The sequence below is a fragment of the Rhinopithecus roxellana genome, chromosome 7 (genome assembly GCF_007565055.1).
Source record: "Rhinopithecus roxellana isolate Shanxi Qingling chromosome 7, ASM756505v1, whole genome shotgun sequence".
NCBI lineage: Eukaryota > Metazoa > Chordata > Mammalia > Primates > Cercopithecidae > Rhinopithecus > Rhinopithecus roxellana.
In genome coordinates this window covers 125,912,711-125,926,938 of record NC_044555.1, presented here as the reverse complement: position 1 = coordinate 125,926,938, position 14,228 = coordinate 125,912,711, and the positions used below count along the sequence as shown (strand labels likewise).

Genomic DNA, 14,228 nt, shown 5'->3' with positions numbered 1-14,228 from the left:
CGATGTTTCTAGGATTTTATTTTTCACTGATTCAGGGGGAATTTCTCAGTTGAAAATACCTAGTGGTCTCCTCATTTATTTCACTCCCTTATAGGCTCTCTAAGCTTCCTTTGCTTCCCCTACTTCTCCTTCATCTCCCCTTAACCTTTTCTACTTTAATATTAATACTTCCACCCCCTTTATTCCATTATAGCCCTTCCCCTTTATTCTATTTTACTTCCCTTTATTCCACCTCACCCCCCATTTATTCCACATCAGCCCCTCCCCTTTATTCCATATCATCCTCTCCCCTTTATTCCACCTCACTCCACCCCCTCATTTCATGTGACCCCCTTCCCTTTATCCCATGTCATTCCCTCTCTATTCCATGTCTCCCCTCCCACTTATTCTACTCTATTCCCTCCCCTTTACCCCTAATCACCCTACTCCCTTTTTCCCACTTCACTCCCTCCTCTTTATTACACATCAATCCACCCCCTCATTTCATGTCACCCCCTTCCTTTTATCCCATGTCATCTTCTTCTCTTTATTCTACATCACCCTTTCCTCTTTATTTCTGTTCACCTCTCCTTTACCCCTTCAGTTCTCTACTCAGAGCTTCCCAACCCACTCCTCAAATTAAAAGAAAAAAAAACACAGTAAGCAATGAATATGCTGCTGTCACAATACAGATGTTTATTAATGATTAAATGCCAGAGAAGTTTTAACAATCACAAATCTTTGAGCTCAGCAGTTGTTACCCATTATATGATCAATTTCTATCCCTCAATACAATACATTCTTCATTCTATGGACCTTAGCAGTTGTTACCCATAATATCAGCTATAATTTTGGATGTCATATGTAACCCATATCTGCGTGTTACTAGAGCATGTCCCGCAATTTTGTATTGTCTTGTATAAAGGAATTACAGAGACGATAGTTAAGAACATTTATAATCAGGTGACTTTAGCTACTTGGAACTATGTGTCCTTACCTAACTAGCTGTTTTGCTGACAACAGGGTGTGAACATCAATTGTCTTTAACGCAGATCCAGGTAATAAAATCTAATTTTTCCTCTAACTTTGGATGCCAGAAACACTAATTAGATCTACACTTGAGGTTTCCCTGTTGGCATGACCTGAGCAAAACTGCACAGAATTTTGGGAGAGGCCGTTTGGCAAGCCATTGGTCTGAATAATTTGGAGGGGGAAATCCTAAGGCGGTGGAATTGCTGCAGGGACACGGCTATGCATTGGTGTGACATGATTTCGCATGAATTGTTTGTCAGTTGTCAGTAGGCTGACCTAATGTTCTAGCATGCCTCTTGAGGGCCTTTCCAACTGAGCTCTTGGGAGGAGGGTAGGAAAGTCAGGGAAATCATGCAATCCCATTTGGGGAAGGGAAAGCACCTCAAGATTTCTGAGGTTCCCTGGGAAAGGTGTTTACCACAAATGTCACATCAATTAAAGGGAAGTCTGCAGAGAGAGAGAGAAAGCCAAGATCAGGGGTAAAAGAGAAAGGCAAGGCAGCGCCGGGGAGCTTGGGCATGACACAGAAATGTCTCTGCTTTTACCAGCTGAAGAGACCAAGCATCCCCAGTGAAGGGGCTGGCGGTGTGTTTGAAATTCTCATCCTGACCCGAGCATCAGGTGGAACTCCCTCTTACCTTCAGATCTTTACCTTCAACTCTCTCCTTAATGTTTCCTGTGACATCCCAGATCTACCCCAACTCTTTTCCCCTGTCTGGCACCTTATAGAAGGAAAATCATCTAAGGAAAGAAGTAGCTGACGCCAGTTTTGGCCTCCTTCTCCCGGGGCACACGGAGCAATGGGCGGTCTTGCTCCGGAATGGGGGGGTTACCCGCTCCTTCCTCATCGTCATGGGAACGGGCAGTGCCGGGAGGCACAGCTGGCTCCTCAGAGGAATCTGGAAAATAGTAACAATGTTAACTCCTTATGTTTCTAGACCTTGTACTTTGCACAGCACCCAAGGCACTAAGACCTAATTTTGAGTTTCAAATACAGTATGAGGCAAGAAGGTAGGACAGGAATGATTATCCGCATTTGACATGTAAGAATACTACAGCCTGACACCAGAACACAGATCTCTGAATCTAGGACCACTGTGGGAACTGGGAAAAGAGCTGAGTTAGGAAAGAGAAAGAGTAAGACAAATACCCTGTGCTCAGAGGGAATGTATAATACCACCAAGGAGACGGGTAAGAGGGCGACCTCCTAATAATCTCCACCACCCTTCAAGTAACCTGACTAATTTTACCAAGCAAATGAGTAACAAAGCTAGAGCTGAAAGTTTACAGCACTGCATGGAAGAGAGAAAGCAGGTGTTGCTCTTCAACACCTCTGGGGAGGACTTGTAGTTCATGACTTGGCTAGGCTGAGACTTGTTTTTAAGGAGAGTGGTATCTACAGGGAATGCAACATCTGCATCTTTATGAAACTGAATTGCCTTTGGATTCTGAACCTCTTTAGAGTCTAAATCTTTAGGCATTGGGACTTCTTCCACATTCATGACTTCTTCAAGATTGACAGCCAGGTCTTGTGGAGGGTCTGGAATTGTACTGAAAATGGAGACATCTTCAGTTTCTGGAGCCATAGTGGTAACTTCTTCTTCTTCAAATGCATTGACTTGGTCTTTCTGATAATCTTGAACTTTGTTGTAAATCTGGGCATCCTTAGGTTTTGGAGCCACATGGAGAACTGAATCTTCTTCAAGACTGGGGCTTTCTTCAGAGTCTTGGTTTTCACCAACATCAGAGGCTTCTTCACGTCCCAGAATTTCTTCAACATCTGAGGCTTCTTCGTTGTTTGGGACTCCCCTCACATCTGAGGATTCTTCATGGTCTTGCATTTCATCAAAATCAGAGACATCTTCAGGGCCTGTGACTACTTGGAGAGCTGGGACCTCTTCAGGGCCTGCAATTCCATTGGTCTCTGGGGCTTCTTCATGGTCTGGAATTTCTTTGGTGTCTGAGGCTTCCTCATCATTTGGGATTCCATCAAAACCTGAGACCTCTCCAAGATTGGGATCTTGTTCAGAGTCTGTGAGTCCATTAACCTCTGGAGATTCTTCATGATCTGGGATTTCACGTCCACCAGGGGCTTCTTCAGGGCTTGGGACCACATGAAGAGCTGAGACTTCTTCAAAATCAAGGTCTTCTTCAGAGTCTGAAATCCCATTTACCTCTGGGGCTTCATAGTCTGGGATTCCTTCAGCATCTGAGGCTTCATCATTTGGAACTCCATCAACAGCTGGGACCTCTTCAAGACTGGGATCTTCTTCAGAATCTTGGATTTCATCATTATCTGAAGCATCTGCATGGTCTGGGATTTCATTGTTTGGGATTACATCAAGATAGGGAACTTCTGCAAGGTTAAGATTTTGGTGGTCTTCAAAATCTGGTCCTTCTTCTAGGTTATGGTTTGGGTTTTCTCCAGGGTTCAGGATTTCTTGCATATCTGGGACTCCTTCAAGGTCTGGGACCATCTCAAAATATGGCATTTCTTCAAAGTCTGGGATCTCAATGAGTTCTGGAATTTCATAATCTGGTTCTAGAATATCTCCAAGGGAAGGAAGATCATCAAAATTTAAAGTATTATCATTATCATCATCATCATCTTCCTCACCAAGTTCTGGTATTCCTTCAAGATGTGGGCCCTGAATCTCAAAGTTATTTGGGATTTCTAGACCTTGAGCTTCCCCCAAAGACTACTCCTTGATTAAGATATTCAAATACTAGCTCTTCATCTTCCTCAGAGGACTCATCTTCCTCAAGGGGCTCATCTTCAGCAACGACCTGGCCTTCAAAAAGGGCCTGACCTTCAGCAAGGGACTGACCTTCGGCAAGGGTCTGACCTCCAGCAGGGAACTGACCTTCATCAAAAGGCTTGCTTTGAGCAAGGACAGCAGCCCGGGCTTCAGCAGAGGTTTCCACTGGATCAGAAAGTAGTGCATCCTCTTCCATCTTTATGCGTGCACTCCTGAATAGGAAGGATTTTGAAAAAGTCAGTTTGTGTACTTGCATTACTTAATATAAAGATGGTCTGGAGTTGGAAAACCCCATAGTGGAAGGTGCTTCAGGCTAAGCATAAACAAACCCAAAAACACTCACTGGATCTTCCTCAAGTTCCTGCGTCTGATAAAATCAAGCGCTTCCGGGCTGGACTTCCACACACGCTTAGCAACCTGCCTCTGAATATGGGGAGGCACCTGAGGGTAGAATTAGCAACATTAGCCATCATTACACAGCACCTTTTCATTTATACTCATCTCTTTCAGGTACCCAGTACTAAAGGTACCAAGGCCAGCTAATGTGGGAGGAATTTCTAGACTGGAGGAATTTCTAGTCTGGATGATTTTGTGGCTGCCTGTTTTGGCTACCCTTAAAGATGCAGGCACAACTGTGCCTTGCCTTGTGAACAGGAGAGGGATGTGTAAAACAAGTGCATCCAAAACTTGCACCTACCTGGAAGAGGACATCCCAGTTATCAATCATGGCACGGACCACATTGACAGAAGCAACATAGTGATCAATCCCCAGCTTTGTTTTCCTGGACTCTCTCTTGCCAAACTTTCCCTTTTTCAGGAGAGCAGATCCAAACACCAAGGCCAAGTTGGTGGAAGTCATACGGTTGCCTGGGACCTAGGTAAAGGAAAGCAGAAAGTGATTGACGCTGAGGTAGTACTGGGAGTTGTACAAATGAATATGTCTCTTTTTATTCTTGTTTCTCTCTCTCCTCTCCATCCACCCTCTTGCTGATATACTCCCACATATGTCCCATACTACAGTTTTCACTACTCTTTCCCAGATCTTTTTACCAACTGTCCATCAATGCCAATTGAGTCCTCGCAGTTCTCAGTGATTTTATGAAGGGCTGTCAGCAGACGCTCCAGGGTATCACTGTGGCAGGGTGGCATCAGGTAGACCAGCAACTGCAGGGCAGAAAGCTGATCCTGGGGCTTTAAAGCTAGAGGAAGGAAAACAGGGACTGTCTCAGGGGGATAGTCTTGGTCACAGACTGATACCAAGGGAGGTGAGATTCTGCTTGAAACTTGCTGGCAATTATGGAGAAAGTACCCAGGCATCTTGCCTTTGTTCATTTCCAAAGCATTTCAGCTCAGGAACTCTGAAAGCAAGAAGTGCTCCCATAAAAACCAGACCTCCTCTACAGAACCTGGCTTTTGTTTTGTTTTGTTTTGTTTGTTTGTTTGTTTGTTTGTTTGTTTTTCTTTTTTTGGCCTGAGAGGGCACACACATCTTCAAGAAGCTCTAGAGAAATATCCAAGCAACAGACTTATAATGGAACATTTTGAAATACAAAGAAAGTAACCCAAATAAGTTTTTTTATTAACATTTTATTTTTAATTGACAAATAATAATTGCATATATTCTGGAGAGGTTTTTTCATCTTCTTATGTTCATTCTGCCTTAGTTCTTCGAAGTCCTCCAGCCTGAGCTCTGTCCCTAGAACCCCTAGACCCCAATAATATTTCCTTTCCTTGCCCTACTAGGGAGGTCAGAAGACTCACTTGCTGTCAGGAGGAATGACATGTACAGATCATCTGGCAGCAGAGAGTCCTTCATGTCACGGAAAAATTCCTTGAGGAGTGCAGCCACATCATGGACATTCAGATTGTCATCCAGCACTACATCCAGACCTTGATCAAATTCTTCACGGAGCTAGGAAAAGGAGAAGACATGGACTATCTGCCTGGCCCACCACAGGCTCCATCTTGGTCATTCCTTCAACAGGTTCCAGGCTTCAGTGGAAGTAGCTGGCAATATGGTGGGCCTGGGGGCTGCAAAGAAGACCCTGCTCCTCCCCCCACCAGGTAGTCAGGTCTATGGAGGAACTCCATCTCCTCCTGCTCTTTCTTATTGGAGGAACAAACATGTAAACATAACCAATTTACCTGACGCACTCTCTGCACGGAGTATTCAAGGGTAAAAATCCCCACTGTGCTTAAGCCTGAAAGAAAAGACCAGGGGATGCTAAGCATCTCTGAATTCCTTTCCCATGGCATTTCCTTTCTTCCCCCCACCCCCACTCCCGCATCCCGACCTCCACTGGGTGTCAGGGGAATGTTATCCAAGCCCTTCATCCTCAACTTCCTTTCTCCCCCCATTTCTAGAACATCCCTCCTTTCCCTTTGCCTCCTTCCTTGATTTACCTATTTGCAGCTCCCTTACCATGTTTTTCAATGAATTGGCAGCAAGCCTCAACAACCTGGGGGATTTGTTTCGCAATCGGATTGAGGCTCATCTTCCTTTTGGATCCCAGAAGTCGTTGGCCAATTGGAAAGGAAACTTTTGAAAGCTGCAGGGTCTGCAGCAGCAGGGCCCCGTCTTCCAGCTCAGCCAGGCTATCCACAGACACCGCACCCTGTGGAGAAATCCAGATTATCTTAAAATGGGAAATAAAGAGAGTCAATTAGGACCTTCCTGAGTACTGTATGTATGACATTCAGAACAAGATACATTCCCTTTGTGGCAAGCCAAGGACAGCACTTTAACATATTGTGTTCAGCTCCCCACTGCCTCTGAGGGCACAGGCCTTGACCCTCGGCCTCACATTCCTGCATACCTCAGGAGAGGCCCCTGCCTGAAACCTGGAGGGTTTAACTCACTCGACGCCCACGGCGAGTGAACTCCCGGGGCAAGGTGGGCTCATTCCGCCTGCGACTGAAAAAGCGCCGGATGCGGCCAAACACCCTTTGCACCACGTTTCCCCGACGACGGCCCGCAGCCTGACCGGTGGCTTCTTCAACCTGCATCGCGGCTGTTAGTTCAAGATGTTTGCGGCGGGTAAACTCGTTCACCAGGACCTCTTCCAGGCGAATGCCAAATGTCTTGAGTGATACAGCTGAGGAGCCACGGAGAGAAAGAATGAGAAACGTCAAAGCCTCGCAGCGCTTAAATCCGGAGGAACTGCAGGGGCTGTAGCACTCCTCCCAGCAACCACTCGCAGCCAACCCCACCTCTCCAGACCCGCAGCGCCCCTCCCTGGGGAGCTAGCCAAAAAGACCCCGCAGTGGTTTGGCGAAAGGACTCAGCTCCACTCAACCACCCCGACGAGGCTCGAGGTCCCTGCCTTAAATTTTCCCTGGGGGTGACTACCTTGAGGCAAAGAGGGCGATTTATTCGAGTTTATCTGTGTGGGGTGAGTCCACCAGAAAGGTCTGAGAGGACCGCGCCAAGCACCTACAGCTACTGCGCCATTTCCTGATATCACCCCCTGTGGGGTTTGGGAGCTGAAGAGAGTGTCTCCTGGGACGGTGGACGCCTCCCAGTCTCCAATAGCCAGGGCCACACTACACAGGAGGTTAGCACTCTATTTCTTTTCTAAAGAAAATACAAGAGCCCCCTCACCCCTCTGTTGTCCTCTCAAAATCAGAAACCACTTATCCAAGGTGTTCGGACCGTCAGTAGGTAAAGCTACGGGAAGAGAAAAAGAAAAGATACACTTACAAATAGGACTTGATAAGTGACTAAAATATCCCAATGCACTGACCTGCCGCAAGGGGAGGGGGTGGCAAGGAGGCGAGCTCTGTCCAGCGGGCGAAAAGTAATTAGCTTTCTGTGAGCCTCAGTTTCCCCACCTAACAAGGCCAAGCCTATCTCACTTGTATCTGACTCCGAGAATTTAACCAAACCAGACAATCTAATGCGCCGCGTGCGCACCGCGCATCTTGCTACGCACCCGTAGTCGCTCAATACAACATTTAAAACATAAATTCCGGGGCTCTGAAGCCCCCAGATCACACAACAGGAGAAGGGAGGGAGGGGCTCTCCTGCAGCGCCACCGCGGTTGAGGGTCGCCAAGTTACTGCGGGCGCGCTCTCACCAGGTTGCCGTCGGCTCCCTGCGCTGCGGTAGGAGAAGCGGCGACACCTGGCTGTCCCCGCACTCCGAATCTGGCATCAGTGACTGCCAGCGGGGGCTCCTAGCCCTTTGCTTCACTCAATTCAAGCTGCGTTCGCGGTGTGCGCCTAGCGAAGCTGCCACCCCCAGCACTTTCCAATACCTCTGGGGCGCGCCTGGGTCCGCGCTACCCGCCTGGGCTCCGCTGCCAAATCCGCGCGCGTACCCCTGAGATTCCCTGGTGCGCTCGAACCTCGTCCTGCGCCGCGTCCTGCTCGCTCCCTGGCAGCCAGCTGAGGTGGGCAGAGCTCGCGGCGCACCTCCTGCCGCCGCCCCCGCGCCCGCACCGCCCTCCCGCTCACCGCCCGGCTAGGAGCGTCTCTCTCTCACACACTGTCTCGCTATCTCCCTCTACTCTCTGTCTCTCGACCGCGCTGTCTTTATCTCTCCCAGTTCTCTCCAGAGTGTCCCTCTGCGCTTCCGTCTCGCTCTGCCTTATTCTCGCACCGCACCTGGTGCGTCTGTCTCTTCACCGGCCCTCTGTCCACCTGTCTGTCCCTGATATCTGCCTTCTGTCTTATTGCCCCTCAACCCCCAGCCTTCGACCAAACTCAACTAATTTTTACCCCTTCCACAATTCAACAAATAGCCTTCAACTCCGGCTTCTTCAGTTCCCCAGACGCCAGGAGAACTGACCAAGTCCGAGATCAGGCGTGAGCCCCTCCCTCCCTCCTAGACCCCTAATCCGCCCCGTCCTGCCCGGAGGGTCCACTCTCCCGAAGGCGAGGATGCCACACTCCGGGGTACAGCTTACCTCTGTCAGGTTTGAATTCGGAGAGGAAATGTCTGGCCACGAGTTCGTGGTAAGCAGTCTCTTGCAGCTTCAGACGCTCCAGCTCGGAGAGGCTGTGTATTGATACCATCTTCGTCCTGCGGTCGGGGTTGTGTCCTGGGGCTCCTCCCAAGACACTCACTAAAAAAATGAAGGCGGACAAGAACAGCAAAGGGGGCATGATTCTGGGGCACAGTGCCCTTGCTGCCTTCAGAAAAGGAATGCAGCCACCCATTCTGGAATCGGATGATTATCAAGGCTGCATCATCCAATTGCCACTGGACCTGGTGGAGAGAACTATGGGGGTGGGGGTAGAGGGGGAGGGAAAACTGGGAGGCGGCTTCACCCTCTAGCAGAGCAGCCTCTGGTTGCTTTTGCTAAAAAAGAAAAAAAAATTCAACTTCAAAAAATCAGCCCTTAACAGATAGTCCAGGAAAAAGAAAACCTAATTAGAAAAAAAAAAGTACGAAGAGAGAAAATATGAAGAAAAAATAAAAGAGAAAAACATTTTTTGACAAAAGCACTTTGAAACAAAAATAAAAAAGTATTTTCCATGAATTAATTAATTAGAATGTTTTTGGAGGTTTTTTTTTCTTTCCCTGATGGTACTCGATGCTGTCCAGGTTGGATAAAAAGGGGACTTTCATCTAGGTTAGGAGAGCTGCAAATTCATACAAGTCTTCCAGAAAACAAACTGAACATGAGGGTCTGGAGCCAAAAATCGTCCCCAGGCCCTTTGACCTAGTAACTCCCCTTCTAGGAATCTATCCTAATAAAATCTTCCTACAGACAGGGAAAAGCATATCCGCATAAACCATAATAGTAACAAAAAAAGATAAAAAAAAGCTAGCCCAGCAATGATATTAGTTACATAAATTTTGTAATGGCCACAGTATGAAAAAATTATGCAATCATTAAAGTGACATTTACAAAGAGTTTTTAAACAACAAATACAAAACACAGAATTGTATTAATTTTTATTGCAACTATGTGAAGAAAAGCATGCGTAAAAATAAAAGACTGAAGGAAATGCACCCAAATGCTAACAGCATTTGCATTAACTGGTGAGATTTTGTTTGCCTGTTGCCTTTTCTCTATTTACCAAACTTTGTACAACTTGATTATATTACTTTTTCATAAAAAAATCATTTGTACCAAAACCAACAAACATCATTTCCAGACCATTTCTAGTGAGACTCCTTAAACAGAATTGGTGATCAAAGTGGAGTCTGTCTTAGCCTAATGGTAAAACCTATTTTATATGTGCCTTCTCCATGGTGCCCACTATCTTACACTACTTCCAGACTACAAAGCATCCCCCACGGGGTATGCCCCTGCACCTCACACGGCATCCTTTCCCGCACTTTCTCTATTACTCATTTGTTCATTCATTCCTTCATTAAAGAAAAAAAAAAAAAAAAACACCTGTATTAATTGCCCACTTTTTGCCAGGCACCAAAGATTCAAAGGATGAGCAAGGTAATACTATTTCTTTTTTTAAAGATTTAACAGTGCAGTGAAGGAGATACACAGGTTAGCAACAATTTACAAAACCTTGTGATGTTAGACCTCCAAGATATAAACAAAGTATTGTGAGAGCTGAAAGGAGAAAACATCTAAGTTTGCCTGGAGACAGAGGAGGGGAGCATCCGGAGAGAACAGCTTGTGCAAAGGAAAAGAGATGGGAGAGAGACTATCATATTCTTGAAGTTGTATAAAGGGACTGGAAGGAGATAAATCTGGATGGGCAGGGATGAGATCATGGATGGCCCTGTAAGCCAGCTTAAAGAGTTGGACTTTTTCCTGAAGGCAATAGGGTTTTAGGCAGGGAGTGAAAGAGTCAGGGTTGCACCTTGGAAAAATCACAGAAAGCCATGAAAAAGCCTGTTTTGGGTAGAGAGCTGGAAGTAGGTAGATGAGCTAAGAGGCAAGGGATATTGACACAAGTCAGTCTCACTAGGGCTGGAGTAGGGGACGAATCTCATGGATGGAACTGACAGGGCTTAGGGAACATCTTTAATTGCAATGAAAAGAAAACAATTTAGGATAGCTCCCAAGTTTATGGTTTGGGTAAATATGGCTGGTTCCTGATAGAAAAGATAATTCAGGAGATGGGGAACTAAACCTTTTGCCAAGAAAGGAAGTAGTTACATACTACTTTACTGAATGTATCTTTCCCATGGAATCTACAATGACATTCTATATATGATTTGGGGGGTGGGGAGCTTCAATTTCAAAGATCATGCAATGCAGCTTTGGGAGAGAAAAGTTAAGTAAGGGTTTATCATGCAATAATCCAAATGGATGAGCTATCCTCTGTCCAAAAAAACAAACAAACAAACAAATAAACCATACCTTGAATTTTGTCTCCAAAACTCTTTTGCCCACTTTCCCTAATAGCCAGGATCACAGATGTCAGAAATAGGTGCAGTAAGAGAAAAGATGAGGAGTTTTCCTATGGCTTTTGAACTAAGCCAAGAGGAAAACACCTAGCATAGTTATTAAAGCTTCAACTGCAAAGCTCCATCCCCTGGACCTAAAGTGAACACCTAACCCCAACCACCAAACTGCAACTTGCAAAGTGACCCTTTTAACCAAAGGCACATGCATTTAACCACAGTTCCAGACTAAGCTTCTAGCAATCCCCCATTCAAAATAGCAGGTCCAGAGCCTATTAATCTAGGGTCTCATTCTGAGACACACAGCCTAGCTGTGGCTTAATTTTTCTAACATTACTCCCCTCTTCCCTTTCCCCAATCCAGACGTCTTTTGTACCTGTCTTGGAGTTTCAGTTATTTCTTCTTATCAAAGCTTACCAGATCTGATCATCCAAAGAGCAGTGCTGGTTCTTTCACCCAAAAATAAGATGAAAATCAGTCCCTTCTCTCCCACAAATATAAGGTAAGAACAAACAGTAAAATCCCCAATCAACAACAGCCCCAAAGGGAGAGAGAGAGAAAAGCCTTTGAGAGATGAGTCAGCCTAGATGCTTACAATTCCGAAAGAAATCAAAGGCCTTAGAATAAACCGTTTGTCATTGCCTCCCTGCTCCAGCACACAGGGCTACACTTAAGAGCAGTTATATGCTACAGTTCTACCAGAAAAATTGGCAGAGACTTACTCGCTTTCAACCTTCTCAAGGTGCCAGTAGCATACAATACAGAAGCAGATTTAGGAAGACCAATGTCCCCAGACAAGAAGCAGATGGGTGGGGTGGGGAGGGGGAATGAGTAGGCAGGCTTTAGCACTATGAGAGAGGCACATAACAGGTTCTTGAGGTTTGAATACTCATCCTCAGGCCTGACATTTCAAGCTGAACACAAAGGAGGCTCCCTACAGGAAAGAGGTGCCAAGAGACCTCTCTTGCTCCAAAGTGTTTTCCCCTGACCCTTTCATTATACCATGGCACTAGCCTGAAGTGACCATGAGATTCAAAAGGAAGATGAAAGCAAACCAGCTCGGTTTCAGTCTAGAATTCAAAACATTTGCAGAAACACTATCTTTAGACAAATACCTGTACTGGTGTTAGAACCAAATAGAACTGAGTTCAAGGCCAAACTCTAGATTTCTTAGCTGTGTGATCTTAAGAAAGTCAGTTGAATTCTCTGAGTCTCAGTGGTCTTCTCTATAAAATGGTGAAATGACACAGTATCCATTTCAGTGGTTGTCTGAGAGTTGAATTAATAATATTACATGTGATATTTAGCATTGGTTTTTAATAAACATATTAATATTGAAGGTTCTTTGCATAGGGCCAGAGTTTACCAAAAAAAAATCATGTTTCAAAAGTAATTACATAAAATTAGAATTTGTATCAATCCATTGAACAACCTACTGTGTTCAATCTCCACTAAATTTGAATTATATAAAGAGATCTTAGGAGATTTTGAGGAATAGATCTTTCTTCTTCATTCTCCAATTTCATCAGAGTCAAGTATTTAAAAAATCATCTTATAAAATTTAGAAAAAGTAACTGCATAGGTTAATATTTCAAATGTTATTATTCAGATTAATAAAATGTCTGTATGTCTCAAAATTTGTTTCTCTTTCAAACCATCCAATTCTACATTGTCACTAGCACAATACATACACACACACACACACACACACACACACACACACACATATGATTTGATTTGGATCAGTAAAGGGGCAAGAATATTAGCAGATATCAAGAGAAAGAATTTGAACAAAGAGCGGACAGGCACAAATCAAGTTTCCATCAATACAAAAAGGGAAAACACACTTGAATGGCATCAAGCCTGTTTCTCACATCCTCCCAAAATGCAGGGCACACAGATGGAGAAACAAATTAACGTCAGAAAGGTTACCCACTTCAACATTGTGAGGACTGAAATGGTTTCAACTAGGCATAAATCTACAGCCTTCACGATTTGGAGGACTAATTTACTCCATTGCCCCCATCAAATAGTTAGGAATGATGCAGTGCCTACTAGTAAACACCTATGAAAAAAAAAATGCAGGGACTGCACTGATGCCGTGGTTTAAATCCTTATAAATTAGGTACTTTATGGCATCACTAGAATTTTGTTCCAAGCCTCTGAGAGTGCCTCAAAGTTTAGGAAATTGATAGTGAATGGGGCTGGGTGCCCAGAAGGTACTGCATCTACATTATTCAAATGACTACAGGCAGCGGCAATGGATACAGATATCCCAATTAATATATCACAACATGGGAAAGAGATATGGGTCTCTATATGAAAACATTTGGGCACCAATTTGGTCTGCTGACACATTAGCTTATTCATCCCGGAGCATTAATGAGTTAGCCTTAAAGTTGTTATCCCATAACCTCCATTTCAGCAAAGGCTGCTGATGCAATGAGCAAAATGGCTCATTTTATAAAATGTGGTGATGATGCTCCAAGATAATTAAATCTGGGGACAGCGTTCATCAATGCATTGAGTCAGCCCATCATGTTATAGCAGAAGGTCATAAACTAGAGGTAGTATTACTGTTAAAATATATGGAGAAAAGCCCTGGCTTCAAAAAAATAAGAAAATTTCAGGAACATTAGAATATTAGAATGTTTCAGAAATAGGATCTTAGCCATCATCTGGTCCCAAACCTCCATTATACAGGTCAGAAAACTGAGGCTTACAGAGAGACAGGGGTTTTCCCAACACCAGACAGCAATTTAACAGCAGAGCTTGGACAAGAACCCAGTTCTCTTCAGTCTCAGAGCTCTTGCCATTGACGCACCCATATTTTCTTTCACTAGCTGCAAGATTCTGCATTGCTAAATAAAGAAATCAAAACAATACACACATAATCAAAGCTTGATTCCATAAGCCAAGGGAGGTCATATCTGACGGCAGGCAGCCACCACATATTACAGCATCTTTGTAAAATAAGTACAGTCATCATTCCATGGAATCCTGTTTTTAAATTTTATTGATGAAAGAAACAACTCAAGCTCAGGATGGTGAAAGACATTTTTTTTTTTTTTTGCTATAAACATCCCAAAGAATAGTGTAAACGAGGCAATGTGACATCAAGTACACCAAGATAT

General features: G+C 44.7%; 1 protein-coding gene across 5 annotated transcripts in view; it reads right to left on the bottom strand.

Annotated features, from left to right (window-relative positions):
• Positions 1-650: 650 nt before the first annotated feature.
• The window catches only part of ARHGAP36 (Rho GTPase activating protein 36), a 31,622-nt gene continuing 18,044 nt past the window's right edge, over positions 651-14,228 (bottom strand). Inside the window, exons 1-12 of one of the 5 annotated variants that reach the window (XM_010358058.2) lie at positions 11,817-11,848; positions 8,678-8,836; positions 7,372-7,437; positions 6,630-6,865; positions 6,193-6,385; positions 5,916-5,971; positions 5,532-5,682; positions 4,821-4,969; positions 4,468-4,644; positions 4,114-4,211; positions 3,876-3,982; positions 653-1,910 (exon numbers count right to left, since the gene is read on the bottom strand). In XM_010358058.2, coding sequence (XP_010356360.1) covers positions 1,753-1,910; positions 3,876-3,982; positions 4,114-4,211; positions 4,468-4,644; positions 4,821-4,969; positions 5,532-5,682; positions 5,916-5,971; positions 6,193-6,385; positions 6,630-6,865; positions 7,372-7,437; positions 8,678-8,836; position 11,817 — 1,551 coding nt within the window. In that variant the 5' untranslated portion in view covers positions 11,818-11,848 and the 3' untranslated portion in view covers positions 653-1,752. Of the gene's footprint in view, positions 1,911-3,875; positions 3,983-4,113; positions 4,212-4,467; positions 4,645-4,820; positions 4,970-5,531; positions 5,683-5,915; positions 5,972-6,192; positions 6,386-6,629; positions 6,866-7,371; positions 7,438-8,089; positions 8,158-8,677; positions 9,073-11,689; positions 11,852-14,228 lie in introns of those variants that run through there. The other 4 variants (XM_010358059.2, XM_010358056.2, XM_010358057.2 and 1 more) reach the window with 4 other exon arrangements.